General features: G+C 39.7%; 1 protein-coding gene and 2 long non-coding RNA genes across 3 annotated transcripts in view; all 3 read right to left on the reverse strand.

Annotated features, from left to right (window-relative positions):
* lamc1 (laminin, gamma 1) overlaps positions 1-27,812 on the reverse strand; it is a 76,402-nt gene that overhangs the window by 17,878 nt on the left and 30,712 nt on the right. The window contains exons 6-13 of the mRNA XM_033981962.2: positions 27,126-27,243; positions 25,194-25,292; positions 24,307-24,443; positions 23,198-23,317; positions 22,608-22,797; positions 22,048-22,160; positions 15,609-15,830; positions 14,842-15,030 (exon numbers count right to left, since the gene is read on the reverse strand). Of these exons, the coding sequence (XP_033837853.2) occupies positions 14,842-15,030; positions 15,609-15,830; positions 22,048-22,160; positions 22,608-22,797; positions 23,198-23,317; positions 24,307-24,443; positions 25,194-25,292; positions 27,126-27,243 (1,188 nt within the window). The remainder of the gene's footprint in view (positions 1-14,841; positions 15,031-15,608; positions 15,831-22,047; positions 22,161-22,607; positions 22,798-23,197; positions 23,318-24,306; positions 24,444-25,193; positions 25,293-27,125; positions 27,244-27,812) is intronic.
* LOC117385839 (uncharacterized) lies at positions 8,643-9,142 on the reverse strand. The gene is made up of 3 exons (XR_008649034.1): positions 9,102-9,142; positions 8,801-8,951; positions 8,643-8,727 (listed from the first exon to the last, which is right to left on the reverse strand). It is a non-coding gene; the product is annotated as an uncharacterized LOC117385839 (long non-coding RNA).
* Positions 10,680-12,093, reverse strand: LOC129456153 (uncharacterized). Its single transcript, XR_008649033.1, has 3 exons — positions 12,027-12,093; positions 11,778-11,956; positions 10,680-10,798 (listed from the first exon to the last, which is right to left on the reverse strand). It is a non-coding gene; the product is annotated as an uncharacterized LOC129456153 (long non-coding RNA).

Raw genomic sequence — 27,812 nt, forward strand, 5'->3', positions numbered from 1 at the left:
CTGGCTCAGTGTGATAGAATGAAGATTTAGAATGGATGTTGTACATGTCCCTACAATTTACTTGCATGGTGAAAAATGGTTCTGATATCCTTGTAGTTATTTCAGTTTCACTTTTATGTTTATGGCGTCTATGGCAAATTGCACTGTATTATGCCTAAACTGTCAGTGCCATTCCGACACCACTGCAGTTAACAATGAGCTTGGGGCTGGATCTACTCATTACTCTTTACCTGAAAAACAGCTAGAATGTGCAGAAACAGTGTTCTGCTCACTTATATGACAGGATGTGAAGTTGGTCTCAAACAACTTTTAATGGAATGAAAATGTGTTTAATGCATTTTTTTGTTGTTATATGTAATCTGTCATCTCGTGACAAGCCTAATTGAATGGATAATTAATTAAATGGAAACTATATTCCTGTCTCATCTCATCCTTTAGCTTTAGCTTCGGCAGAGTACTCTTTACTGGTATTAGGAGATGGTGTTGCATTTCTAACATTTAAAGCCACTCATTCACTCACTATTTTAAAGGATTGTCAAATTTTGTTAAGTGCAATGTATGCATGTCGGAAAATGCTCCAAGATCATTATATAAAGGCAAGAACTGGTGATCATTTGATAAAAGGTAAGATATATTTGTGATAGCATTTTTTATTAAAAATAGAGGCACCATAATGGGCTTGGCTCCAAGTCTTAGACAATGTCCAAATTTTGTGTATGTTTTTTGTTTGTTTTTGTCTAGAGAAGTGACTTAACCACAAACAAATGAAATACAAATACATATGAGTAAAAGACGTGAAAACATAGTGAAGCTCATTCAATTTACATGAAAGCAAAACATTTTAAACAAGTGGTTATCTACTTTAGAGGATAGCAATTCAATTTATAATCCAGTGATAATAACATTACATAGTGCACTCATCCCCCTTCCCATGTTCAAAAAACTAAAAAACAAAAGTGTGTGCTGGAGGGGGAGGGGAGTACAGTGAAGCCTGCAATACTTTGATTAAATTATAATCATTGGTCCAAACATGGTGATGCACTTTGATTGTTTTATAATTCTTCTTCTTAATCTGTTTAACAGTGCAGTGGAATAGCTGTGGAGTGGAAAGCCTTCATGTGGCAAAGTGGGGCAAATAATATTAAAAGAGAACGTTTTATGAACCATCAGTTTTGATTCTTACATCAACCATGGGGCCGACCTTTCACTGTGTTAAAGACATTTCCTGTAGTGTAATCTGAACATGGCTTTAGATTAGAGAATGACCTGAAAAGGATTTGCTGCAATCGTGAGAAATTAGTCTATCCTTATTCATTTAAGCATATATTTACACCAAGAAAAACATTGAATTTTCAAATTACATCATAAAAAACACAAAATAACATTTGCAATAATAATTAATAGCACCAGTGTATCAGTTATAATTTGCAAGGAAAATGTACAAAGTTGCATAGTGTTTGGATGTTTCTTATTGTTAATTGGCTCTGTGCACATGCTAGCTCACCGCGTCTCAAAGCTAATGCTAACTTTCATTAAAAGCATAAATAATAAAATAAACTACCCATTAAAATTAAAACTGATCTATGTAAATACTATTTGATTGTTTTATATGCAGATTTTTTTCAGCTTGTGGTGTTATTTTCATCTTTTTTATGTCTCAAAAGTAGCATTAGTATTGACACACAAAACATATGTGCTGGTGAAGTTTTCATTTGTCTTTAACATGTTGTCAGAGACATGCACCCTCACGTCACTGTCCACTCTTTTGTCTTGAAATATTTACTTTAAATGCAGCGTGGCTCAGCAGCTCATAGAGACAGAACTGTACAGTAGTGACGCCGCACTGAAGTGTCCAGGCGCCGCTGTGCACAGAGCCAGTTAAAGTGGATGTGATCACAGAAGGAGCATTGATGTTTTTACAATGACTGATTCCACAGAAGCCAGAAGAGACTAAAATATACTCCACACAACTGTGTGCCAATTACTTTAGATCCACATACTTAGCAATTCCTTGCAAAACATCTAAATTAGCTAAAAATAACTTGAATAGACAAGTTACATTTTATTGACGAACCTGGATTATCTGATTTATTTGTAAAAGTTTCTGATGTAATGTATGTATGCAAGGTTTTGCTTCCCGTTGGAGGCCAAATGTAACTACAGTGGCTTTAGTAATTGTCCAACATTATGCAACGGACTCTTGTGAACTTTGAGCCATGTTATGTTATAGCATCAAAAACATACGTGGAGTTTTTTTTTATTCATATGTGTTCGAGCAACAATAAAGGGTTAATCTGTTCTAAATCTCCAAAGCTCAAAATGCTCTGTTCCACCTTGTGATGTTACCAAGTGGTAGTTTCCGAGTTAACAGCTTGTTTTACCCTTTGTTTAGTAGAGATTGGCAACTGCAGGACTGAAATGATCTAAATGATTCTAGTGAAGCTGTATGGAGCACTTCCTGTATTACCACATGACATCACAAGGTGGAGTGTTTTCTGTTTGACAAAAGAACTTAGCCTAAATATGTAGGATGTGTGTTAAATGTGTGACTGGAACAAAACATAACTCCAGGTCTGTTTTGATGAAGAAAGATTATAACATAGATCAAAAAATACCATAATACGGGCCCTTTAAGCAAAGATTTTCAAGTAACCAACTTATTTTGAAAACTGTTAGAATTGCCGCAAAACAAGTGAAAAAGTAGTCAAAGCTATAAATTATTTTCACTCATGTAGACTTTTGTTAATGTACCAAACAGTTCACTTTTACTACATCAATGTAAAATTATTCTATTGCAAACACTCAAATTCTATCTAAAGAAAAAGGTGCTTCCAGTAGTAATTTTCAACATTTTGAAATCACTTGTTCTTATTTGTTGTTTTTTTGGGTTGAGTTAAACAAACTTACTGAAAAGAACAATTGGAACTAATACTGTTCATGTGGAAAGGAATGTCCCATGAACGTCTGCACAGTTAAACACATTTTACGCCTCTTTGTCAACAGTGGGTCAATATAGATTTTTTTTAACAATGCTTAAAAACTTTACTGCTCATGAATTCCTGTGATGTGAGGTCTGTTGGTTTGAAACGAAAATGCTGATGAACAGAAAAAAAAAGAATGCAGTCACTTTGGGTTTGCGCTCTGATCAACCATCACAACCAAGTCACATCATCTTGTTTTGCTTTTTTTTCCTTTAAAGAGTTTAACAAATTTAAATGTAAATTCAAAACATAAAAAACAGTATTTTTATAAATATGCTAACACAACAAAGATTGATTTTAAATGCACAAGCTTATGAAAGGAGCAACTGTTGTACATTTGTACATCTGTCAAAGTCTGTAATAAGATGTGCCCATAAATTGGCGTGTCACCATAATGCATCTGGAACTGTCTGGAAATATATTGTACAAGCAGATGAACTAAAAATATGCAAGCCCTATAAAAAAGGCTTGTACTACAACAAAACAGTCCTGTCCTTCCATGGTTTTGTAAATAACTAAAGGTCTTTGACCAAAATTTCTTGCAGGTTTGAAAAAAATAATCTAACAGTAGATGAGTAGATGGCGCTGTAGTAGAGGAATAAAGCTGTGAGGTTTGTTACTGTAAAAGGCTATAGTCAAATGTAGTGTAAATGTGTAAAAAAAAAAAAAAATGACTACAGCCTTCATATTCAGCTGATTCAAGTAACAGCAAAAGCAAAAAAATACTTGTTTCTACTACTCAAGTTTTATTAAAAACAATTCTCTACAAAACTGTCGTGTGTATAGTGTAGGTCGTAGTGTAGTGTCTCTATTTTGTCTTCAAAAGTGTATCCTTACACAACAAATATGTTTGATTAACAATATCAAATTAATTTAATTAAGCTTTTTCATCTTAATTAAATATGCTGGAACAAGCACATGGCCACCATCTATATTTCAGTCAGTAGGCACACCTGCAAGATAAACTTTGGGCACACAAAACAGAGGCAAGGAAGGACTATTGCAAAATGTGTGTGTGTATTTAGAGTCTTGTGCATACGACTTCATAATGTAATCTTGATAATGTTCATTTTAGATATGCACAAAATCAAATAAAGCATACACAAGTGAAGGTGCAAACACAAAGATGCAGTTGCATAAGTCAAATTACACACAAGCAAATCAAAATGTACACATAGAAGACAAACTACCGAAGTACTAGTCAAATTATGGACACTTCTTATTACAAACAAACTGTTTTCACAGATGCACTGATCTTATTACAATAGTAGCTCCGTACATATGTTATAGTTTTTAGTTTTAGTGTTTTTGGAGTCAATTCATGAGTGTTTAAAAGCTACTTGAGCCAAAATCCTTCCTTGGTGAAAAATGACTTGTGTGGATAAATAATCTTTAAAGATTTTAAGTATCATTAAAAGCCTGAACACCTTGCAGGACGGCCTGCACGGTGCTGAGGAGTGTGTTAGTAGAGCAGAAAGTTCAAGCTTGGGGACACACTCATGGTTTTTCTATGGAGGGAGTGTTGAAGCAGCCATCTGGTAGCGTCCTCTTGATGTCTTCCAGATTGATGATATCAGCACGGATTTTGGCGGATCTGGCGGTCGTAGTCAGTAATCATGTCTTCTTGTGTCCGTGCCACATCATTGAGCTCTGCTAGCTTCCTGTCCAGGTCACTGCCGGCCATTTTGCCCTTGGCACGCTTGAGAGACTCGTCAATCTGGTTCAGTTTGCTTAGATCCACTTTGTCAATGTTTCCTGCAAAATACACAGAATCAATAACTCAATTTACAACACAAACTACTACAACTACGGCAGCAAAGTAATAACTACATCAACAACACCTACTAATTCAACTACATCTGCTAATACAACTACATCTACAAGTCCTACTACTGTTAAATATCTACGCTCGGAGACCCATCTACAGACCTTGAGTAAATCTTGCTCGGGACTATCTCAGTTGAAGATTTTTCCAATTGTGCATGTTTTGATTTGATGGGGATTAAGTCCATCCAAATCCCTCACTATAAAGCAAGATAACTAGGCCAGGCCAATAGAAGTTGCCTATAGTTTGTTAAAAATATCGGTCTGTTTATCTACTTTTAAATGCATTTATATCTCTACATCTACATACTCACCAAGTTGATCAACAGTGCAGCAATGGTACCCAGAACACTTTTTTACTGCGTTCTTCGCTTTACGGGGCGTTGTCCTCTGCCTCCTTAGCATTATCCGATGCCTACGATATAAAAAGAAAATGATCAGCGGCGACTGAGCTTGCTCCTTCAAGTTTATGTTTATAGTTTAATTTCTATAAATGTAAACAATTCTTCCCGTAGCATGTCATTAGTCCAAGTGAGTGAAGAGCTGTGGTCACCCTAAAAGAGTTGATTTTTCATATCAAGTTGAGTTTATCCAGATAATTGTTTTGCATAATGTCTGAGGCACTAAAACTCATTGCAGCGACTGACCACACTGGTTTGTTGGTTGCTTCATTTCTCCTTACCACTGGTTTGGAAGCTCCAGTTCTGAAAATGCGCCCCCCCCCCCCCCATCTCCTCCTAAAATCAGCGTCCTATTCAGACAGTTCTTGTATAGGTAGCAAGCTGGACAAAAATCTGTCATTACTGCTCTGACAGTGTGGCAGCATTGGCTTGACTGGTGGCCAAGCTGCCACACTGCCTGGGATTTTGCGTCTTAATGAGGTGATGTTTAGTTCTTGAGTCACCCACAGCATCTGGCAGATGTACCTACTTCATTTCCCATATAACAAAGCCTGTATTTGTGATAGAGAGTTGAAGGAGGACTTTTTGTAAAACTGGACATGTCTAATGTTCAGTAAAAATGTGTCCATCTGCTGTGGTTCAAAAGATATGCAACACCCATCTGCTGCATGTGACTAGGCTAGATGTGCATTTTCTTTTCTAAATGTTTGGACATTTCTTTGGAAAACAGTGAATTACCCATAGGATTTTACAGACACCTTTTCACTCATCTGAAATTATCAAATTCTAAAATGTCTAAGTTCAATACTAAAAGGCTATAATTGTTCATACCATTGCAGCCATCATCATGTCATTGTCCGCCTCAGCTTTCTTCTTGTTCAGTTCCTGCTCGGCTGTACTTAGTTGCTCCATCATATCAGTCACCTCTGAGTCCAGCTTCTGAGTCTCTGCAAAGGCCTTCTCTGCTTCCTCTTTCGTCTTGGCAGAGCCCTGGAAAACATCAGAATTATCAAAACTGTCACCAGGTTTACAAATACATAGCAGCGGCTCTCAAGCTGTGGTGCAGGTACCACTGTTAGTGTACAGCACTATTGGTGGAATGAGAGGTCTGCTGTGGATCTAGTTTAGAGTCAATTATTTATTCACATTTCTAGATTCAGGACTTGTGTTTTAATGATGAATAAGAAGAACCCGCAAACACAACCTGTTCTTTTTGACTGAATTAATATCATTTCACAGACTATTACTCTACTCATGTATATTGTATATTATCTTTTCTTGCCCTTGTCCAAAGTTTTTTTTTTTCTATATTGGCCACACTAAAAGGCACATGAGAGACTGCTTGGCCAAACAACAGGTGATCAAAGTTAATAATCAGAACTACCAAATGGTTTGACATTTTTTGTGAATACATAATAGGGAATGACACTTGCACTGCAGGTATTGAACATGTGAAACCGCTGGCCAGAGGTGGGGATGGCCTTCTGGATTCATAGATTATAGACATGTGGCATCCTGATATTTGTCTTGTTTTTTAATCATTATATGTATTTTTCATTCATTATTATCATGTGTAAACGTCTGCGCAATCCTCATTCTTCCAGGTCTGATCCATAACAAAAGCCGAAGTTAAATCTTTCAACTGGACAACACGTTGTAGAAGTGAAGACGTTTGACTGCTCATCCAAGCCACGTTTGTCCAGTTGACAGATTTAACTTCGGCTTTTGCTGTGTAATTTGCAAATATATATATTTTTGTCTACTACTTCTACACTCTTTTTTTTTAGCATGAACTGTCAGATATTTTCTTGGTTTGTTAGTAGTAGTGACAAGGGTTTAGAACCACTTATAGATAAAACATTCATAATTCGAGTGTTGTAATTTTAAATGTTCAGTACACATACTTTCTGACATTGCTGGCGATCCTCTCAGCCTCCTCAGCCTTGCTTTTGGCTTCTTTGGCGGCAGAGGCAGCATTCCCAGAGCTGCTTCTGCCTGGCGCGTCTTTCATTAGCTGCATTTATGGTGGCGTTGATTAAAGGAATCCTCTGCAAAGCCTCCTCCGCTGCAGTCTTGTTGTCATTCACCCTCTTATCAAAATCTGAAAGAAAAATAACACTTGGGTCTGTACTGGGTTCACTTTTATCATATTTTCTGGAGTATAAAGTAGCACTTTTTTCATAGTTTGTCCGGTGGTGCGACTTATACTTCTCAGATGCGATTTATATGTGTAAATTATTCAAATATATAATTTCACATCTTCGTTATTGTCACAGGGACAACTGTGCGAGGCACTCTAGACTTGTACCAGTATGACAGCCATGGGGAAGCTGCGTTTCATCGGCCTCCGGAGTTGGTGGAGTTGTTCAGAAGTGACACCGAGGATGAAGAATTCAGTGATTTAGTGATTGGAGTGGGATCCAGAGTAAACTGGTTAGCTTGTTTTTTTATGCTGTGGTTATATGATTAACTGTTAATATTTTACATTAACAAAACAGACACATGTTCAGTTCTGTAGATGCTTCATGTAGTTGAAGAAACATGTGTTATATAAACAGTTGATTATATAACAGCGCCATCTTGTTTGACCACTTGATGGCGCTGGTGTGTTTGTAATACCTGTAGGAAAATTTACTTGACTCATTTTCTTTTATACACTTCATATTTAATTTCCTTTTATTTATAAAACCATAAAGGGTGATCATTTTTCATTTGGAACAATATTGTAAATGTTTAGTTTATCATAAGTCTAGTTTAAGGTTGCGAAAGCTAACTTTTTTTTTTTTTAAGCTAATGTGAAGTCTGAAGAAACAATTGAAAAGTAAAATATAAAGTTTTGGGTTCACCAGTGTGTTTATTAACAGGCCAAAGCAGTGTGTATATTTTACATGTGTTCATGTGCAGTTTGTGTGTATATGTGATATGGGCCAGAGCTTATGTTTATATTTGATGTGTTTGCTAGTTCTACCATGTGAAACTGTGATGAAGAAACAAGACCACAGTAAACATCAATAAAAAGAACTCTGTCTCTCATGTTTGTGGACAAGCTACATATGTTACGTTAGTTAGCGTATCTGATTAACTGTTAATATTTTATACAACATGTGGTACATACTGCTATTCAGCCTGTTGTTCTCTATTTTATTGTTATTATTAAACTGCCTTTAAAGATAAAATGCCTGTTCTTGGTCTCGTTTTTGTAAAATAAATTTCTCCCAAAATGCGACTTGTATATGTTTTTTCTTCATTATTATGCATTTTTTCGCTGGTGTAACTTATACTCCGGAGCCCAGAACATACGGAAGGTTCATGCACAAATACTTACAAGGACACTTTAATACAGTGGCATTTAAACATTAAAACATTGGTGGAAAGCATTATACAAGTTCAAGAAAGCACATTTACCTCTGAGGTCATCTAAGATGTTTTTCTGCTTCTCTGAATGTGGACTGGCCTTTCTTTGCTGCTTCTTCAGCAAGAGCTTTAGCTGCATCGGCACGAGCAAGCAGCTGGTCAGCAGTCTGCACAAGAGCACACACTTGTTTAAATGCATGCACGGATCACATTAATGCAGCTGGACAGTCCAGGACTCACCTGCTGCTCACTCTTGCCTTTATCAAGCAGTTTGCGCACTTCCTGCTCTTTTCCCTCTCAGATCATCCCGGAGATCATTATACTCCTTCTCAGTTTTATCAATAAGTTTGTCCAGGTCAGATGCCTCTTTTTTAATCTTGGTTGCCTCATCCTTTGAGCACAATCAGTACATAGATATTTAACACAATAAAACTCACTAATGCAGAAGCCAGAACCAATGTGTTTGTGGAAATAGTAATGGAGCTCTATCATACACCAGTACATTTATTTGGCAGGATGTGTCTGTTCAACTAAGACTTACCTCCAAGGCTTTTGTGTCGAAGGGCGGTAGGCTGGTCAGGTGGCAAAGATCCTCAGAGCCCGATCTGACGCCTCCTCTGCCTCAGCCTGGACTTTGTTGGCCTGCTTCTCCAGGCTTTTAGCCATTCTTTAGCATCATTATACCTTAGCAAAGCACAATGTCAGTACTCTGCAGTTATAACACAAGTGTTAAATTATACATGTCATACTTCTTGTTGAGCTGGTCAATCTCCTGGCTTGTCTTGAGTTCTCCGTCCAGTGTTTTCAGCAGAAGGTTGTAGGCTTTGGTTGATGTGTCATTGGCTTCCTTGGCAATCTTCTCAATCTGATCAGCAGCCATTTTGTGCCTAACAAAGTCATTCATAAATGGAATTTAAATTGGAATTTATATCTATTGAATAATAAACACAGTGAACTTTTGATCTAGCTTCTCACTTTTCAGCCAAGGCGCGTGCTTCCTTTCAGCCAATAGTGTCATGTTATTGGGGTCTCCACCTCCACTGGGGGGGCTTAATGTCCTGCACAGACAAGCCTATTACTACTAGGTATTAGAAATCGCAGGGCCCTGATGCAATGGCTAACAATAGAAACATTTATTTCTGCCAGATAAGGGCAGTCAGTGAAGATACCAACATCATTCTGGATCTATGAAACATCCTTTTCACCTTTACATTGGTGACTGTGTCTGCTCATTATAAGTCAATGCAAATATTAAAGATAAGACACAGCACCTGTGAAGTTATGATACCAGGGTCCCAGTAGCCGTCCCTACTGCATCCATAATATATTTATTTTTGTTAAAGGGGTAACAAAATTGCAATGCTGCCACAACTACCAAAAAATCTTCATGGTGAGATCAGTAGAGCAGCATGTGATATTTATACTGCATCAAAAAACTACGTCACACTTGTTTTTGTGCTGGTTTTGACCCAGTTTGACCCAAAGTCCTAATGTTTGATTTGGTTTTCTAGTCCTGGGTCTGTCCTGGTCTAGTTCAGGATTAGCTCTGATTATTCTCCCACTTTAGTCCCACTTTTGATGCGGTAATTGTGCAAATGCGACACCCCAAGTATGACAATATATCACCCGTAATTATTACACTGTTCACAGCATCAGCCTGAGTTGCTTTTCTAAAAACATTTAATTATTGCTTAAAAAGGATAGCTGTACATTTGTAGTGTTTACCCACTTTGCTGATTGCATCCTTGGCTTTGTCTAACTCCTGGCGTGCTCGATCAATGAGGTTCTCAGCATTCTCTGACCCGTCCCCGGGCCTTGTCAGCCTGTGTTTCCCGTCTCATCAACAGTGTTCCTGATGCTTTGGAGACGGTTCCACTGTGTCGTCAGTGTTATGTTAATGTTATTCAGACGATCCAAGAGACCTCGGTCCACTTCTGAGAACATTCACATCCATCTCATTGTTATATTTGTGTAAGAATCACTGAATTAACCTTTCATGATGTTCAAATATACATGTAAAAAAGTAAACAATTCATTGAGACAGCTAACATTTTAGCCATGAGAATATTGTAGGTCACACCTTTGCTGGTCTGGGCCTCTTCCAATAGCTCTGCAATTGGCCCGTTCAGCCTCTCTGAGACGCTCTTCAAAGGCCTTGTCACTCACTGTCTCCTGACCCGAGCTTAGGTTGTCAATGAGCGTCTGGAGATCATGAAGCTTCTGCCGCTGCTGGTTCACCTGGAGATGCAAAATATACTATAGTCGGCTGTCTTCCAGTTTAAACAGAAGGCTGTGACTTTAAATTCAGCCCAAGGCAGTTCATGCGTTTTTTTTGTGTTAAAAACCCCAAAACAAATAGAAAGGGCATGTAGGTTTGTCTGTTAATACATTTTAGGGTATTAACAGACAAAAAGCTCAACTGGAAAATCTATATAATTTTTCTGAAGATGAAAATATCTAAAATAATTGGCATAATGTGTAAAATCCAAACAACTGCAAATCACTCTATCAGACTTTAATGTATTTATATTTAAAATTACGGTGTTGAAGAAATGGAGGATATTAAAAAAAATATAAAGTGAGGTCTAAAACCAAAGGTTTATGTATGTCAGAGAAGCAGATTGTGGAATAGCCTGATTGACAGGTTAAAGGGGTTCAATGATGGCATGTAAAAAATATTACATTACATTACATTTAATTCTATTGGAAATGAGTGCTAGCATGATTTAAATTAAGTTTATTACCACATATGGAAAGAAGATAAAAATGTATATATGCTACAGAAGCAGGCCAGAGTATCGGGTAAAGGCTGTTGATAGTAATGTATGATTTTGAAGGAAAATGTATTATTGTGTCTTATATGTTGAAAATAGAAGAGAGCACACTCAAAGGAACTGCTGTACTGAAGTCATGACTGTTTTATATCTTTCAAGTTGTTGTTTGTTGCTGACGGCTGTATTCTTTGCATCATAATTTGTAAATAGGATGAGGCGTTCATAAGTTAGTTTCACACTTAAACCTAAAATCCTTCGGTCATAGTTTTATGTGAATCGTTTGTATCAGTTTATGTTTCTATCAAGTTTATGACTGAATAAAATAAAGTACTACTAGTACTACAAGCAAACGGTCTGGGTACATTGGATAGCTTCAAACTGTCACATTCAGTATACATATGTCTGCTCTTTGTTCAATAGTTCAAAGCATACACTCCACTCACTTTGTCACGGACAAGGCTGTAGCAGGATGGACACTGCTGACAGCCAGGTGCAGAGCGGTTGTAGAAGTAATTCTCTTCACACATGTCACATCGGGCACCGACAAATCCAGGCTTACACTCACAGCGGCCATCCTCCTTACACTGGCCCGAGAGGGAGCCCTCAGGATCGCAGTCACATGCTGAAAACACAGGGCTACAGCTTTAAGGAATATTTCCTTTTCGGATTATTTTCCAGAATATGTGCCTTACGTTTGCATCCAGAGGAACTGAAACCAAAGAAGTTGACTTCGCACTGCTGACACTGGAGCCCTGTGACACCATGGCTGACACTCGCACTGACCGGAGACCACATCACACTGCCCATTAGTGGAGCCAATGGGATTACAGTTACAGCTGAAGAGGGAAGAGACATGAAAGACTGAATTACAAGTCTGTCAAAATAATAATGGCATTGGCCCATTCCCTTTGGAGGATTATTATGATGCTATAAGAAGTTTGAGCTAACCGTTCACGAGCCTTTGCCACTATGTAGGTTGTAAAAGCCCGGCTCACATGCGCTGCAGTCTCTTCCTGTAACGTTGGGCAAACACAGACACTGGCCTGTGACCTGGGAGCAGCTGGTCTGCTGGTCCACGGTGCCGAATGGAAAGCATGCACACGCTGAAGAGAAGAAACAGAAAGCATTAGCTTTGCTTCTTGACTACAGGGATAAGTAACAGCTTGTGTTCATGGTATTCCAAAGATTTGGAATGAGGATAATTTAATAATACTATACTTTACTACACTATACTTTCTATCTAGCATTTTTTTCATGACAGGTCTTTTTATTGCTAAAAAATACTTTGAAAAAATGCTTTCATTTTACGAGCAGGCTCACCTTCACACAGATCTAACTTGTAACTTTACCTGGTGGTGCTGCCTGCTTGTCTTCATGGCGATATATCAATAAATTGTCATATAATGGAACATTACAAGCAAAGTAATAACATCTCCATGGAAACAAGCAGGTGGCTTAGCCACCACCAGAACAGTTATATAAAGCAACTTACAGTCCTGACATTTTCTGAAATAGTCCAAAAAATGCAATAAAAATGCTATGCAAATATAATATTGTTGTCATAATTTTTTATTTCTAAAAATTGCACTTTTAAGCGTGATGTATAAAACCTGCTAACCCAGTAGTTTAAACTACTACAAACTGAAATGAAACTGGATTCTTGTCATTTGTATAATGCACCTTTCATTTCATTATTTTCTCATATATTAAGGCTCCTTTATGTGTCAAATTTTTATTTTAATCCAGCTTGTACTCACGTTTGCATTTGTCACTAGGGTTGGCGGACAGGGCGTTGCCAAAGAAGCCATCTTGGCAGCGGTCACAGAATAATCCTGCTGTGTTGTAGATGCATTTGAGACATTCTCCGGTTTCACGGTGACAGTTTCCCACAGCGTTGGGGTCAATGTTGTCACTGCATTTACAGGCACGGCAAGCTCTCACCGGACCTTCTTGCCCAAGAGGATCTCCAAAAAAACCATCATCACACAACTCACAGCGTTTTCCTGCATATATCAGAATATTGATTAATGACTGTGGTGGAAATTTAAGTATAGTCATGTTGTGTATTTAAAAAGCATGTGATCTGTGTCTGTCTGTCAGACTCAGACCAGACATTAACATGTGTGAAGCTCTGTCCCATCCCACAGGAAACTCGCTGTTGTTCTACCTGTCTAAGTGTAAAAGTTCATTATCATATGGGTGTGAGACAAAAGTCACTCTGCTTTGAAATGTATGTAGCATTGTCATTCTGGTATAAAATAGTCAGAGCTCAAATGCTCAGGGTGGTTGGTTGGTTTGTTGAGACTTGGACTTAGAGTGAGAGGGGAACTGGGGGAGAGGCCGGGAGGCTACCGGTCTGTGGCCAGGGCAGGCCTGGGCCCTGTCTTGTCTGTATCTGCTATAACAAACAATAAACCTTTTTTCCTGTAGTTCAAAACTCGCTGAGCTTTGCAAATGGATTACTTTTCATCTAGAACTGTAATTTTTCCACAACATGACCATCATTTTTGAATGAAATAAATTTAAAGAGGCATATTACACTTCTGTGGGGTATTAATGGTTAACATGTAATACAGCATCAAAAACTAAACTGAAACTAAGATGCAAATTTATTTATTTATTGGTTTATTTGGCAGGGACAGTGTACATTAATAGCATTGCTGCAAATGCACCAGAATTAGCCAAAAGGCTATTTTTCATCTGTTGTCCCTGGACAGATGGCAAACCTGTCTCCCTAAAAACAAGAGTAAAAATATTATACAGTAAAAATTACAATATAGTATAGAAAAAAACATTAAAAACAGATATAACAAATACTGTAAACAAAAGTGTTCAGAAAGGACAAACAAAACACAGGCATTATACAGACAGTCCACAGCCATTCCACAACATCCAACTCAAGAGAAAACACAAGTGTTTGGTTAGTCAGGGGGGAGTCATTAGTAATGTTGATGCAGACATGTTTGATGTGTTATGAACCAGTTTTTTAAATGTTTTTGAACAGAATGTAGGTGCTTATTTCTCTGAAGTTCTGAGGGACCGAGTTCCAGTCCTGTGCAGCTGTAACTGAAAAGGCACTCTGACTGAAGACACTTCTCCTCAGAGGAACAATACAGTCTCCTCGGGCAGACCCTCGTGTGACCCTCTGATATAGCATTTTTGAAACTATAATATGGAAGATGGTGGTCTGAGTCCCCCACTCCCGTTGCTCTCTGTGCTAAGTCACTCTCCCTGGAGGATGCCATCACCGCACAGCATTAATGAAACTATTGCATATCTTATCAGATATGTGAGGTTCTAGTGTATTGTTTTCTACATTTGACTTAGCTTTTTAAAACAATTTCCTAAAGACTTACTTTAATTAACAATAATCATTATTTATAGACCTCATAGTCCAGTTATTGCATATCTTCAAAACAACTCATTCTAAATTATTTATTGCTCAACATATGGGCCAGATTCAGTTAAATGTGTTAAATGTCAACCCCTTTAACTGGTTATACTGACCCGTGGTGCCAGCAGGGCAGTTGGTGCACACCACTTCTTTGGTTTTGGGGACTACAGCACAAGTTGCCCCGCTGGGACAGGGGCAGGGCTGACAGTCTGCTGCAGTGCCTCCAGTGGCATCTCCATAAAAACCGTCTTGACAACGCTCACAGCTCAGCCCTGCGGTGTTGTGATCACACTTGCATGCTCCTGGAAACAACACATTTTTTAAATGTTTTAAACTTTGAACCTTCACTGAACCTTTGCATATCATACATTATATTCTTTTGTTTTCATGACTGCACATTAACACTCAGCCAACTAGCAAAAGCTGCATATTCCCCTATGCCCAGACAAAGAATTAATTTGACCATACCTTATAGCTTCACATCAGCAGTAATTTTATAACAAATTATACATCAAAAGATTCCAACTACTGCCATTGATCCAGGTTAAAACCATAAATGGTTAGAAACCTGAAAAAGTGAGTGTCACTAGCCAAAAGGGTTGTATCAGCTCAAGTCATCCTTGAGTCTTAATTTTTTGAGTCCAAGCTGTAAGTCGGGTCACTGGCCACTGCCTTTTGAAATGGACAGGTCCAATTTAAATGCCAAGTCATCGGTCATTATGTATGAGTTGAGCAACAATTCTTGGAAATTACTTGGAATACTACATCTCTGCTTGGGAGTGTGTCTGCACTACAAAAATAAATCAGGTGAAACAAACCCGAGACATTAGTTCATGCTTTTTGTAGCACTGTCCACTGTTTCTCATGGGTGTCATTGTACCTGTGTTGGGGTCACATGTCTGGCTGTGGCCATGGCAGTTGCAGGGCTCACACTGACTGAAGGCTCCGAGCTGGGGCTGAGCACGGCGGTATCCCACAATGCACCTCTCACAGTGCTGACCCTCATACCCCTGAGGACAAGTGCAGGACTCCACCCAGTGAGCCGTTTCACCGGGGCCCCGTCGAGCTGTCACCAAGTGCACGTTGTCCAGGTATCCAGCACCTGTCCACACAAAAAGCCCCATAGGTTGGATTCATGTTCTAGCATTTCATCATCAACAAACTTGTCATCCACAAATGTTGAACCTTTTAATCATTTGTTTTGGATTTGCACCACATCTTTTGTGATATTAATTATTCTACGGAGGTGCATAATGACTATGTTCTGAAGCTAAACATTATACAGTAATTTTAGGCTGACAAAGTTACAAACCTACAAAACTTAGTTAAGAATTAAACATTTAACAAAATGAATAATGGAACAGAATATAACACATTTCAAGGCAAGGCAAGTTTATTTGTATAGCACAATTCGTACACAAGGTAATTCAAAGTGCTTTACAGAATAAGAAAGACATTAAAATCACACAAATCAAAAGATAAATAATCACAAATAATCATCATAAAATTAACATTAAAAGAGAAGAGTGCAGAATAAAAACCTTTCAGTCATATGCACAGCTGAACAGAGCCGTTTTGAGCCTGGATTAAACATTGTCAAAGCAGAGGCCTGTCTCACATCTTCAGGAAGACTGTTCCAGGTTTTAGCTGCATAAAACTTAAACGCTGATTCCCCATGTTTAGTCCTGACTCTGGGCACCAGCAGGAGGCCGGTTCCTGAAGTCCTCAAATTGCGAGATGGTTCATATGGCACTAACATGTCGGAGATGTACTTTGGACCTAGGCCATGGAGAGACTTATACACAAGCAGAGCTGCTTTAAAGTCTATTCTTTGAGCTACAGGAAGCCAGTGCAGAGACCTGAGCACAGGACTTATGTGCTCATACTTCCTGGTTCTAGTCAGGACCCGAGCAGCAGCGTTCTGGATGTACTGCAGCTGTGTTAAGGCTCGTTTGGAGAGGCCATTGAGCAGGCCGTTACAGTAGTCTAACCTACTGGAGACAAATGCATGGATAAGTCTCTCTAAGTCTGGCTTTGACAGTATACCTTTGATTTTTGCAATGTTTTTTAGGTGGTAAAAAGCTGCAGATGTTATTGATTTGATGTGGCTGTTAAAGTTCAAGTCTGAGTCCATTGTTACCCCTAGATTTCTAGCCTGATTTGAAGGTTTTAGAGAGAGAGACTGGAGGTGACTGCTGACACTTTCTCTATGTTTCTGTGGGCCAAAGATGATGACTTCAGTCTTGTCTGAGTTTAGCAGAAGAAAGTTGTTTTGGATCCACACACTGATCTGTTGGATGCAGTGGCAGAGTGAATCCACTGGTCCATATTCACCTGCTGCTAGTGAAACATAGATCTGAGTGTCATCTGCATAATTGTGGTAAGACACATTATAGCTGCGTATTAACTGGCCTAATGGCAGCATGTAGAGATTGAACAGCAGGGGTCCCAGGATTGAACCCTGGGGTACCCCACAGGTCAGGGACATTTTATCTGATATACTTTTTCCAATTTCAACAAAGTACTCCCTGTTTTCTAAACAGGACTTGAACCAGTTTAGTGCCGTACCAGAGATGCCCACCCAGTCCTCTAGTCTCTGTAAGAGGATCCCATGATCCACAGTGTCAAAGGCAGCACTCAGATCTAACAGGATCAAGACTGAGACTTTGCCTGCATCAGTGTTCAGGCGGATGTCATTTGTCACCTTGATAAGAGCAGTCTCAGTGCTGTGGTGGGATCTAAAACCTGATTGGAAGACATCAAAGGAGTTGTTCATTTCGAGGAAGTTAATAAGCTGTTGGTAAACAACTTTTTCGAGGACTTTGCCTAAAAACGGCAGATTTGAGATTGGTCGATAATTGTTCAATATTGTAGCATCAAGACTGCTCTTCTTTAGGAGAGGCTTGATAACCACAGTTTTCAAAGCTCTTGGGAATGTTCCAGATTGAAGTGATATATTAACTATGTGAGTGAGTGGTGATAGCAAACTGTTGAGCACAGACTTTAGAAATTTAGTGGGTAACACATCGAGGCAGCATGTAGATGAACTCAGACTGGTGACAATCTCTTGGACAGTTTTGTCAGTTACAGGTGCAAAGTGAGTCAGTTCTAAGTGTCTAGGTGGCTGCTGAGGTGTTATTTGCGTTGTGGAATTTATGGCATTTTTAATGCCCTGAACCTTGTCATTAAAGAACACTGCAAACTCATTGCACTTAGATGTGGAAATTAGTTCTAACGGCAGTGGAGCTGGGGGGTTTGTTAATCTGTTTACCGTTGCAAACAGGACACGAGAGTTGTTACTACAACTTCCAATAATGTCAGAAAAATACCTTTGCCTTAGTCTACATAAACTGTGGTTGTACATGTGCATCTTTTCTCTGTAAATTTCATAATGAAACTGGAGCTTTGACTTGCGCCATTCCTGCTCGGCCCTCCGGCACTCCCTTTTCTGTGCCCTGACCGAGTCATCATTCCTCCATGGCGCTTTCTGCTTATCTTTAACCATTTTAACCTTCATCGGGGCAATGTTTTCCAGAACATTCAAAACACTTGAAGTTACAGAGTTCAACAAATCATCAACATTAGAACATGAGGCATTTTCAAAGTGTATCATGTCCATGAACAGTGCACCTGTTTTATCATTTATGTGTCTCCTTCGAACAACTGCAGGACCAGCCGCTGGTTTGGGAATAACAGACAGGTCAAAGAAGACACAGAAATGATCAGACAGAGCAACATCCACCACATTGACATTTGAAATATTTACTCCTTTTGTAATGAGCAGGTCCAGAGCGTGTCCTCTGTTGTGGGTGGGCTCGCTGACATGCTGAGTCAGACCAAAGGTTTCAAGGACAGAACTGAGCTCTTTAGTGTTTCTGTCAAACACATTATCCACATGTACATTAAAATCACCTGTAACGACTAAACCATCAAAGTCTGTGCATACGACTTAAAGCATCTCAGTAAAATCATCAATAATACTCAGACAGTGCTGGGGAGGTTTGTATGTGACTAAGTAGAGTATGGAGGGGGATTGTTTTAGCTCCATTTTGAATGAAACATACTCAAAAGATGAAAACACCCCAAATGACAATCTGTGAGTCACTAAATTATCTCTAAAAAATGCACACACACCTCCACCCTTTTTGTTTACTCGTGTTTCAGATTCAAATTTGAAGTTGGGTGGAGTTGATTCCACTAGAATTGCATTACCTGTGTTTTTGTCAAGCCATGTTTCAGTTAAAAACATAAAATCAAGATTAAAAGAAGAAATAAAATCATTAATTAAAAAGGACTTGTTACATAAAGATCTGACATTGAGCACAGCAAGTTTCAGATTAGTTTCAGTAGGACTGGATGTTATCGTCTTACAGGGAATGTGAACTAAATGTCTCTGATTGGACAGTGTAACTGTCCTTCTGTTAACCAGTCTACGGGGTGTAACTGTAGATATAGCTCCATCACAGGGCCTCAGCATGATATTATTTTTATCATGACTGTATGTCCTGAGACAGCAGAGGCCCTGTGTGTCCTAGCTCTTGTTGATAACAGCTCTGGGGGAAGGCAGGGAAGGGCGAGGAGGGGGGAGTTTGGGTGAGGGACCAGGTGAGAGAGCAGGGGGGAGTTTGGGTGAGGGACCAGGTGAGAGCCAAAGAGGAGCAGGGGGGAGTTTGGGTGAGGGACCAGGTGAGGGCCGAGGAGGCGGAGCAGGGGGGAGTTTGGGTGAAAGACGTGGGGGCATAGGTGGGTACGGGGAAGAGTTCAGCATAGTTGATGCCAGAACTCTCGATCGCTCTATATTAGGTGTGAGGGGAGCCATCTTAATTCCTGATCTGATGAGACTTTCTAGATGGTCGGGAAGGGCCATAGGTTGAAGGTGGGGAGGAAAAGGAGAGTGAGGAGTCCCTAGAGGGAGTGGATGTAGCAAAGGAGACCCAGGGTTGGTCTGTGGGGCAGGGGAGGTAATGTGGGTGCTGTTGTGACTGAAACCTCTGCTGGGGCTGTCACAGACAGGTTCAAGGCCTGTGATGTGGGCCCTGAGGGAAGTGACGCTGGAGATGCATCCTTCACTTTTGAAGGTGGTGGTGCTGCTGAATCCTTCGCTGGGGGAGATGGTTGTGCTGCTGGTGGTGACTCCTTCGCTGGGGGAGGTGGTGGTTGTAGTTGTGGTGCTGCTGGTGGTGCTGACACATTGGCTTGGTCTCTGGTTGGTGCAGCAGGAATGCTTCTCTCATTCCTCTTTTCTCTCACTGGCCCAGGACCCTGTCCAGGCCGGTTTCTCAGAGCGTGGAGGAGGTTATCCGTCAACACTCTTACTCCACCTCTGCTCAGGTGTGGGCCATTTCCCTTGAACAGGTCCTCTCGTTTCCAGAATAGATCAAAGTTCTCAATGTAGTGCAGTCCTCTGGCTACACATTCGTTGAACAGCCATGTGTTCAGCTGAAGCAGCCGGGTAAATTTGTTCATCTTCCTTCTGTCTATGGTAGGAAGAGGTCCACTGATCCACCATTCTGGTGTCAACTGCACCCACGTGCACAATCAGCTGTTTTTTCACCTGATGAAATAGTGTGATCTTTTTACCTTTATTATGAGCCTGTTAGAGGCCAATCATGTTATGACACCAGCGTTTTAAAGTGTCTAATGCAAAGTAAAACTGCTGATATCACAATAAAAAACTCCTGAAGGGGCAGAGGAGAATAGAAGAGGGATATGAAAACACTGGGCTAGCGCTGGAAAGGAAGAAGAGGTGATACAGACGAGAGCTAAAGGAGGAGGGACAGTGAACTTTCCTATAGTTACTTTGGTATTTGGAAGTGAAATGATTGTCCATATAAAACATGTAGCATATATTGTATATAATGTTAATTGTCTTCTGTTTTTAATGTCTTTTTACTGTAGCACTTTGAGATTTGTTGTTCGAATGTAAAGTGCGTTATAAATAAAATGTATTATTATTATTATATTATATTTTGCTGCATTTGAACAAATGTTTTCTTCCAGTTGTTTACACCCTTCCACATCCAGATCCACGTGGTGGGAGCTGTCATCATCAAGAAACATATCTATTTCCATTGAGTGTATGTGATTTAAGTAGAAAAGGGCATTAACATCCCACCAACCTAACTGGGTTATTTATTTACAGAAATATATTTAAAAATATTAAATATGTTTAGAAAATGAAATATTTTGAAATTCAAATGTTCATAAAAATATAAAATAAAAACTTAAGTTTTTAGTTATACTTTAATTAGACAAGTAAATAAACCTCATTACAATGTGCCTTATAAGTCATTTTATGATCGAAACAAATCATGTATCGCATTGAAGAAAAAAAAAAATAAAAATCATCGAAGCACCTTTCTGCCTGTACTAGATTATGGAGACAATGGGCCGTATCCTGCCCCTGGTCTCACGCAGCCGTAGGTGCAGCAGTAGGTGCAGCAGTAGGTGCAGCAGTAGGTGCAGCAGTAGGTGCAGCAGTAGGTGCAGCAGTAGGTGCAGCAGTAGATTATCTAGCTGAGAGTGTGGAGACTTTGTAAATATGAGGTGTGCTGTTAAACGTGTGTATATGAACTATTGGTATAGAGGATAATTTAAGACTAAATTAAAGATTTTGCAGCAGGATATTGGTGCACCGTGCAGAAGCCCTCCCCGTCGCAGAGCACAGCCCTCGCCCGCTCCCCGGCCCGCTCCCCGGCCCGCTCCCCGGCCCGCTCCCCGGCCCGCTCCCCGGCCCGCTCCCCGGCCCGCTCCCCGGCCCGCTCCCCGGCCCGCTCCCCGGCCCGCTGCCTCCCTGGCCCAGAGGTGGAAACCCGTACCTCAGGTCAGACATGAGAGCAGAGCAGCAGAATGACATGAGAGTGTGTGTGTGTGTGTGTGTATGTATAAACAACACTGAATAAGAATGTGTGTTAAAATAAGGTAAATAAAATATACTTTGTCTATATCTTGTATTTGAATATAATACAAAATACAGAGAGAGTATGGGCAGAACCACAGTGCAAATCCCAAATTATCAAGTTAAAATTTTAAGATTTTTTGTTTGTTTGTTTGTTTAGAGTTTAAGTTAAAAAATTGTTCAGTGTGTCAGCCAGTCAGCCACAAGAGTTGCCAACCACAACCATGGCAACCATGGAAACATGGCAACTAATTAATAGTTTAAAATAGAAGTGCAGGGAAAGCTGGAGATCTATGGTACAATTTAACATGAACTGGCTAAAGGCAAAAGTTTTGAACTGAAATATGTTTGACATGGCTTATATGCAAATAAGCCATGTCAAACTTTGTAAATTTGAGGAAACATTTTGATCAATACTTACTCTTGTCGCTGTACGTTCCTCGGATTTTTATGCTTGTCAAGTTGTGAAGCAGTCGCTGAAAATCCGAGTGACTGATAGCGGGCCTCCAGGGATAATCTGCACTGTCATGAAGCCTGAAACACAGTGAACAGCGGGTACTACTCAGTTACATTTACCGGTACTTGAATCACTTTTTAAACTTTTTTTCTAGCAGAATACCGTTACTCGTACTTGAGTAATTTCTGTAGTGACGGTACAATACTGTTTTTAGTTACTCTTTCCATTGTGAGTGAGACTACAAGTGACAAACATTTGAACAGTAGTGTTTCTTGTGGCACTCTTTCAGATATGATTTAGTTTTCCTAAGTTTTGTGTCTATCCTTTGTGCATTATTTAATGTTTTATCCTTCCAATTACATTAAATTTAAATTATAAATCACTTACTTTTTAAATTACTCCTACTTTTCCCAAATACTCTCTTTCTTGGACCATTACTTTGTACTTAAGAATAATGTTATTACTCAAGTTCGCATTTGGCCTTGCTTTGAATCGCTTTTCAAACTTGTTGCCTGTGTGCCCACCTAAAGACATAAGTCTGCATGTGCTCAGTGGGATAAGCATTTCCCTGAGCGATCAGAGGTACAGCCACTCTCAAACCAGCCCCCTCCAGGACCAGATCTTCAGCCGACAGTCTGGTGTCTCGGCGGTCCACCCGAAAACTCAGGCTCAGGTTCTGCCCGTAGCTTGGCAGCTGGTCCCCCAAAAATTTATCTAAAAGAAGGGGAAAAAAAGAAGTTAACAATAGTTGTTAAGGAAATGTAACTGATTGCAGGGCACTGACTGAACAGTGGAATTTCATGAGTCTCTGTTCAGTCTGAGTAAATGCCTTAGTTGAGTTAGCCTTAGTTGTTAAAAATGAGTTCTCACACTGGCATCTGTCATAAATAAATCATAAAAGAGCTAGTATTTTGAACGGATCCCAGATTCAGATCCCATAAAAGAGTTGAAAGTCCCATCACTAAGGAGCACTATGAAAAGGCACTTTCAGGCATTTGCACTGTCAAAAAATATTTATCTCCAGACACCAAGTTGATTCAATTTTATGTAACATTCAAAAGTAACATGGACTTGCATTTAAACACATTTTCCTGTTACAACTTTTTGAATTTACCTGGTGCCATAAAGTACATGGGAAAGTAGTCTTCAGACATGAGAGAGATCTCCTGACCACTGGTCCACTGCACAGGGACAGCAAAGCCATCTCTCTGCTGAGCAACCCACTCCTCCGTGTCTGTCACACAAACAAGAAAAATGATGCATCTTCCTAGACCTAGACGTTTCCTAGTACAAGTTAAAATAGTAAAAAATACCTTTAGGCTTTGTTGACACATGTGAATAGAGAACAACACAAAACAGCACTGAAGCTAAAAACTACAGCACCTCACATCAAAGTCGCAAAGGCCCGTCATGACAACCAGCTCCAATAAATAAAAAGTAGAATAAAGTTGTTTACTCTCATTAATGGGGCTTGTCACAGTAATTACTATATTGTGTATACTCTATGAAAAGGTGAAGGAGCAAGTCTTATGTAGGGGCACAGATATAAAAACTCTATGGTAGTATTCAGACCTGCCATCCAGCTCACTTTCAAACTATGGGATTGTTAACATCATCTGAGTTCAACAAACCGCAGAAATAAAGACTTTGTCCTCTAACACATCTTCATCAGGAGGTTCAGACAGAGACTGTTTGAAGCTAAACAGTAGGAGAGGGTATAGCAAAAGACAAAGTTTAAATCTGTCAACTGGACAAATTGTTGTAGGAGTGAAGACGCTTCGTTTCAGTGTAGTTAGCCCCTCCCTTCAGATACATATAAGGCAGTGTCACGCGTAATCTGACCAAAACTGAAGAAGCAGCTTGGATGAGCAGTGAAACATCTTCACTCCTACAACAATTTGTCCATTTGACAGATTTAAACTCCATCGGATCCCTGTAGTGATCTAATATTTGGTCATATTAACATATTCTCATTTTAGAACTCACTGCTCCTGTATTTTACAACTTTTTGTTTTTCCTTTTCTTCAAAACTGCCACATGACTGGTGTAAAATGATGATGAATGTGTATCTCAGGCGCTGTCCCACCAAAATAAGTCAGAATTGTAAAAATATATTAATCTGTAAAATGCACTTTTAACAACCGAACATGTAGTTTAGAATGTGATGTGACATGAACTAAACACTGTGGCATCCTCCCAGTGAGCAAGGACAGACCCATGTACCTGTGTCAAAGGTGGAGGAGATGGTGTGGATGCTGTAGCCCTCAGCGCTGTCACACACTGACGAGTGCTGGAAACAGAAGCAGGGGGTACAGCCCTGTGGGTTGTTGTGGTCCAGATTAAAGTAGCCCAGTTTACATCTGCCAAACCAAAAACATGTTTAGTGATTGTACAACTGCTTATTACTCTCTAATACAAGTCAAACAAACTCAGGTGAAGTTCATTCTTTAGTTAGAATCACTGTCAGAGGGGGGTAGTACTAGTAAAAAAATATACTTTAAAAAATATACTAGTAAAAAAAACAACAACTTTTCACAGTTCTTTTAAAGCAGCATACTTTACTTCCTACTATATTTTTTTTATTGAAGTAACAGTACTCTTGAGCAAAAGGTTTGGTTCCTCTTCTCTCTGTGAGTGAGTCTACATGTGACAAAAGCTTTATGTGACAGTATTACATGATTTGAATATTTCAGTTTCTTGCACTGGTCCATCAGATATAATGTAGTTTGTCTCATTTTTGTGTCTATTCTTTGAAAATACCAGATTTTTTGAAATATCAGATTTCCTTCCAATTACATCAACATCAAATCATATCAGACAGTTACTCTTTTACTCTTCCTTGAGTAATTTCTTAGATCATAACTTTGTACTTCTACTTGAGTAATATTATTTTGAAGTAACGTTACTCTTACTTGAGTATAATTTTCGGCTACTCTAACCACCTTTAGTGGAAGATTTAAAGTCAATATTCTACTTCTAGCCACTTTGCACTTACAAAACAAAGTTACTATTGTTCCTGCTGCTGAGTTTGGCACACTACAACAGTTTACCCACATGTGTAAAAATTTTGGTATCTGTTTTACATTTATGATAGATGATTTGTGATCTACCTGTCACAGGTGAAACCTTCCACATAGTCTTTGCAGCGGCACTGGCCTGTGTGAACATCGCACTCTTGGGTACTGCCTGACGGAGAGCAGGAGCACGGCCTGGAAGAGAACACAGTCAAACCCAGCCCTACTATACACAGCAACACCCTATGTATATTTGTCTTGATTTTACATGTTAATAATAATAATAAATAGCTATTCATAATATTATGCACTATTGTGCACTATGCAATACTACTGTGAAAATACAGAACCCAAAATAAATAATTTTTTGCAGATGAAATTTTATGTTTGTTCAGGCTTGAGACACACCAGAGGGCATGGGACCAAACTGACATCAATCTGTATAAAACACACAAGGAGACGTCCTTCTGGATCTGCCAAGATCACTGGTACAAAGGAGTGACATTCAGACGCCTCTCTACTAGGGCTGTCAAAAGTACCAAAAACAGATGCTAATCAATATTAAACTAATACCTAAAACTAGATAGCAAAGTACAATACACATCTGGGGCAGCATTTCTCCACCAACGACTCTGCTTCTGTCTGGAGAGGGCTTAGGCAAATCACCAACTACAGGCCCAAAGCCCCTCCCGCCGTGGACAACAAACAACTAGCAGAAAAGTTAAACAGCTTTTATGCGAGGTTTGAAGTCTCACACCCCTCCCCCTCCTCCCTCACTACCATGGACATTACAGCCAAACCCACCTCAGACCCCCCCTCCTCCCCCACTGCCCTCACAGTTTTGGAGCAGCATGTGACTAAGCTTTTCAGGAAGCAGAATCCCCGTAAGGCCGTGGGCCCAGACGGTGTCTCTCCTTCCACCCTTAGACACTGTGCTGAGGAACTGGCTCCTGTCTTCACGGACATTTTTAACACCTCCCTGGAGTCATGTCACGTCCCAGCCTGCTTCAAGCTGTCCACCATTGTCCCCGTCCCCAAGAAGCCCAGGATCACTGGACTTAATGACTACAGACCTGTGGCGCTGACGTCTGTAGTCATGAAGTCATTTGAGCGCCTGGTCCTGCACCACCTCAAGTTCTTCACCTCCCTCCTCCTGGACCCTCTGCAGTTTGCCTACAGAGCCAATCGGTCTGTAGACGATGCCATTAACCTGGCCCTTCACTTCATCCTCCAGCATCTGGACTCCCCGGGAACCTACGCCAGGATCCTGTTTGTGGACTTCAGCTCTGTGTTCAACACCATCCCCCCTGCTCTGCTCCAGGTCACCCTGGACATGGACTATTTGAGCCACTTCCCTCTGGCAGGAGGCTACGGTCCATTGGGACCAGAACCTCTCGTCATAAGAAGTTTCTTCCCCTCTGCTGTTTGTCTCATGAACACTTTATAATATCTGCACTAAACTGGACACTTTATAACACCGGTCACTTTAATAAGTCATGTTTGCACTGTTGTTCTGATGCTGCTGTTGTATATATTTTCTACCTATAAGTATTTTATTTTTTTAAGCATATATTTTTATAACTTTGTGCATGCCGTTATTTGTATTTGTATTTATTCAGTTTGTTTTATGTTGCACTTTATCACCGAAGTAAGTTCCAAGTTTGTGAACTGTGTTCACAAACGATGGCAATAAAAGTCTTCTGATTCTGATTCTAGATGCTAATTTGAGCAAGTGTCGATACTGCAAAAAATAAGCAAATTAATTTAAAAATTCACATTAACAGTCCAAAATCTGAGCTTTCCTGAACAGTTTTAATACTATTATTTTCTAAATGAAAATTACATTCTATAACATTCTACAGTAATGCGTATCAAGCATTGGATGAAATTTTAGTATCATGACACCACTGCTCTGCACCTGGAACTGAATTCCAACTGATGAAAACATGGAGATATTCCAAGCCACCACATGTTTAATGAACTATAATGGTAAGAACACGTTTGTCTCCACAAGATGGTGCCGTTTACCTGCAGCCGGCCTCGGTGAGGCTGTGGAAACCTGGTTGGCATCGATCACACTTCTCCCCTGTCACTCCAGGCTTACAGGAGCACACTCCTCTGTCATCGCACTGTGGAGACTCGGAACCTGAGGAGCAACAAACAAAGATCATATATAATACATATTTCATCTCTAAATACCAATGTGTGTCTCAAGGAGGTTATGGGTTTATGCTACAGGTTTAGTAAGGGTGTTTACTAGTATTTACTCAACTCTATATCTCAAGTAAAAGTACAAAAGATAACTATGTCAGGCACAATGCAAAGGTGAAGGGAGCTGTGACTACACGCTGAGACCAAAAGAGCAAAATCATAGAGATTTTAACCCTGTTTTAGGTGTTATAGGTGTTTCCCGTTGTTATTTACCCTCTCAAAATTGTATTTGGAGTGATTTGTGCATGTTTGCACAATCTTTAATCTCTTATTTTTAAGGTGCCATGTTGCCAATCATTTCCCGTTTTCACCACCACCAGACATGTACTTTGTTCTCCAATTGTATTTTCTTAATCAGTGATACGTGTACAATTCTGCGGCATTGCATAGTCATTTTGGTACAAATAAGAAAAAAACCCGTTGCTTGCTAGCATGCTCTGCAGCTGTCCATCAGAAACACCGAGTCTTTGTTGTGATGACATTTACAGCGAAGTCAGCTCCGAC

Source organism: Periophthalmus magnuspinnatus, chromosome 17, assembly GCF_009829125.3.
Source record: "Periophthalmus magnuspinnatus isolate fPerMag1 chromosome 17, fPerMag1.2.pri, whole genome shotgun sequence".
Taxonomy (NCBI): Eukaryota; Metazoa; Chordata; class Actinopteri; order Gobiiformes; family Gobiidae; genus Periophthalmus; species Periophthalmus magnuspinnatus.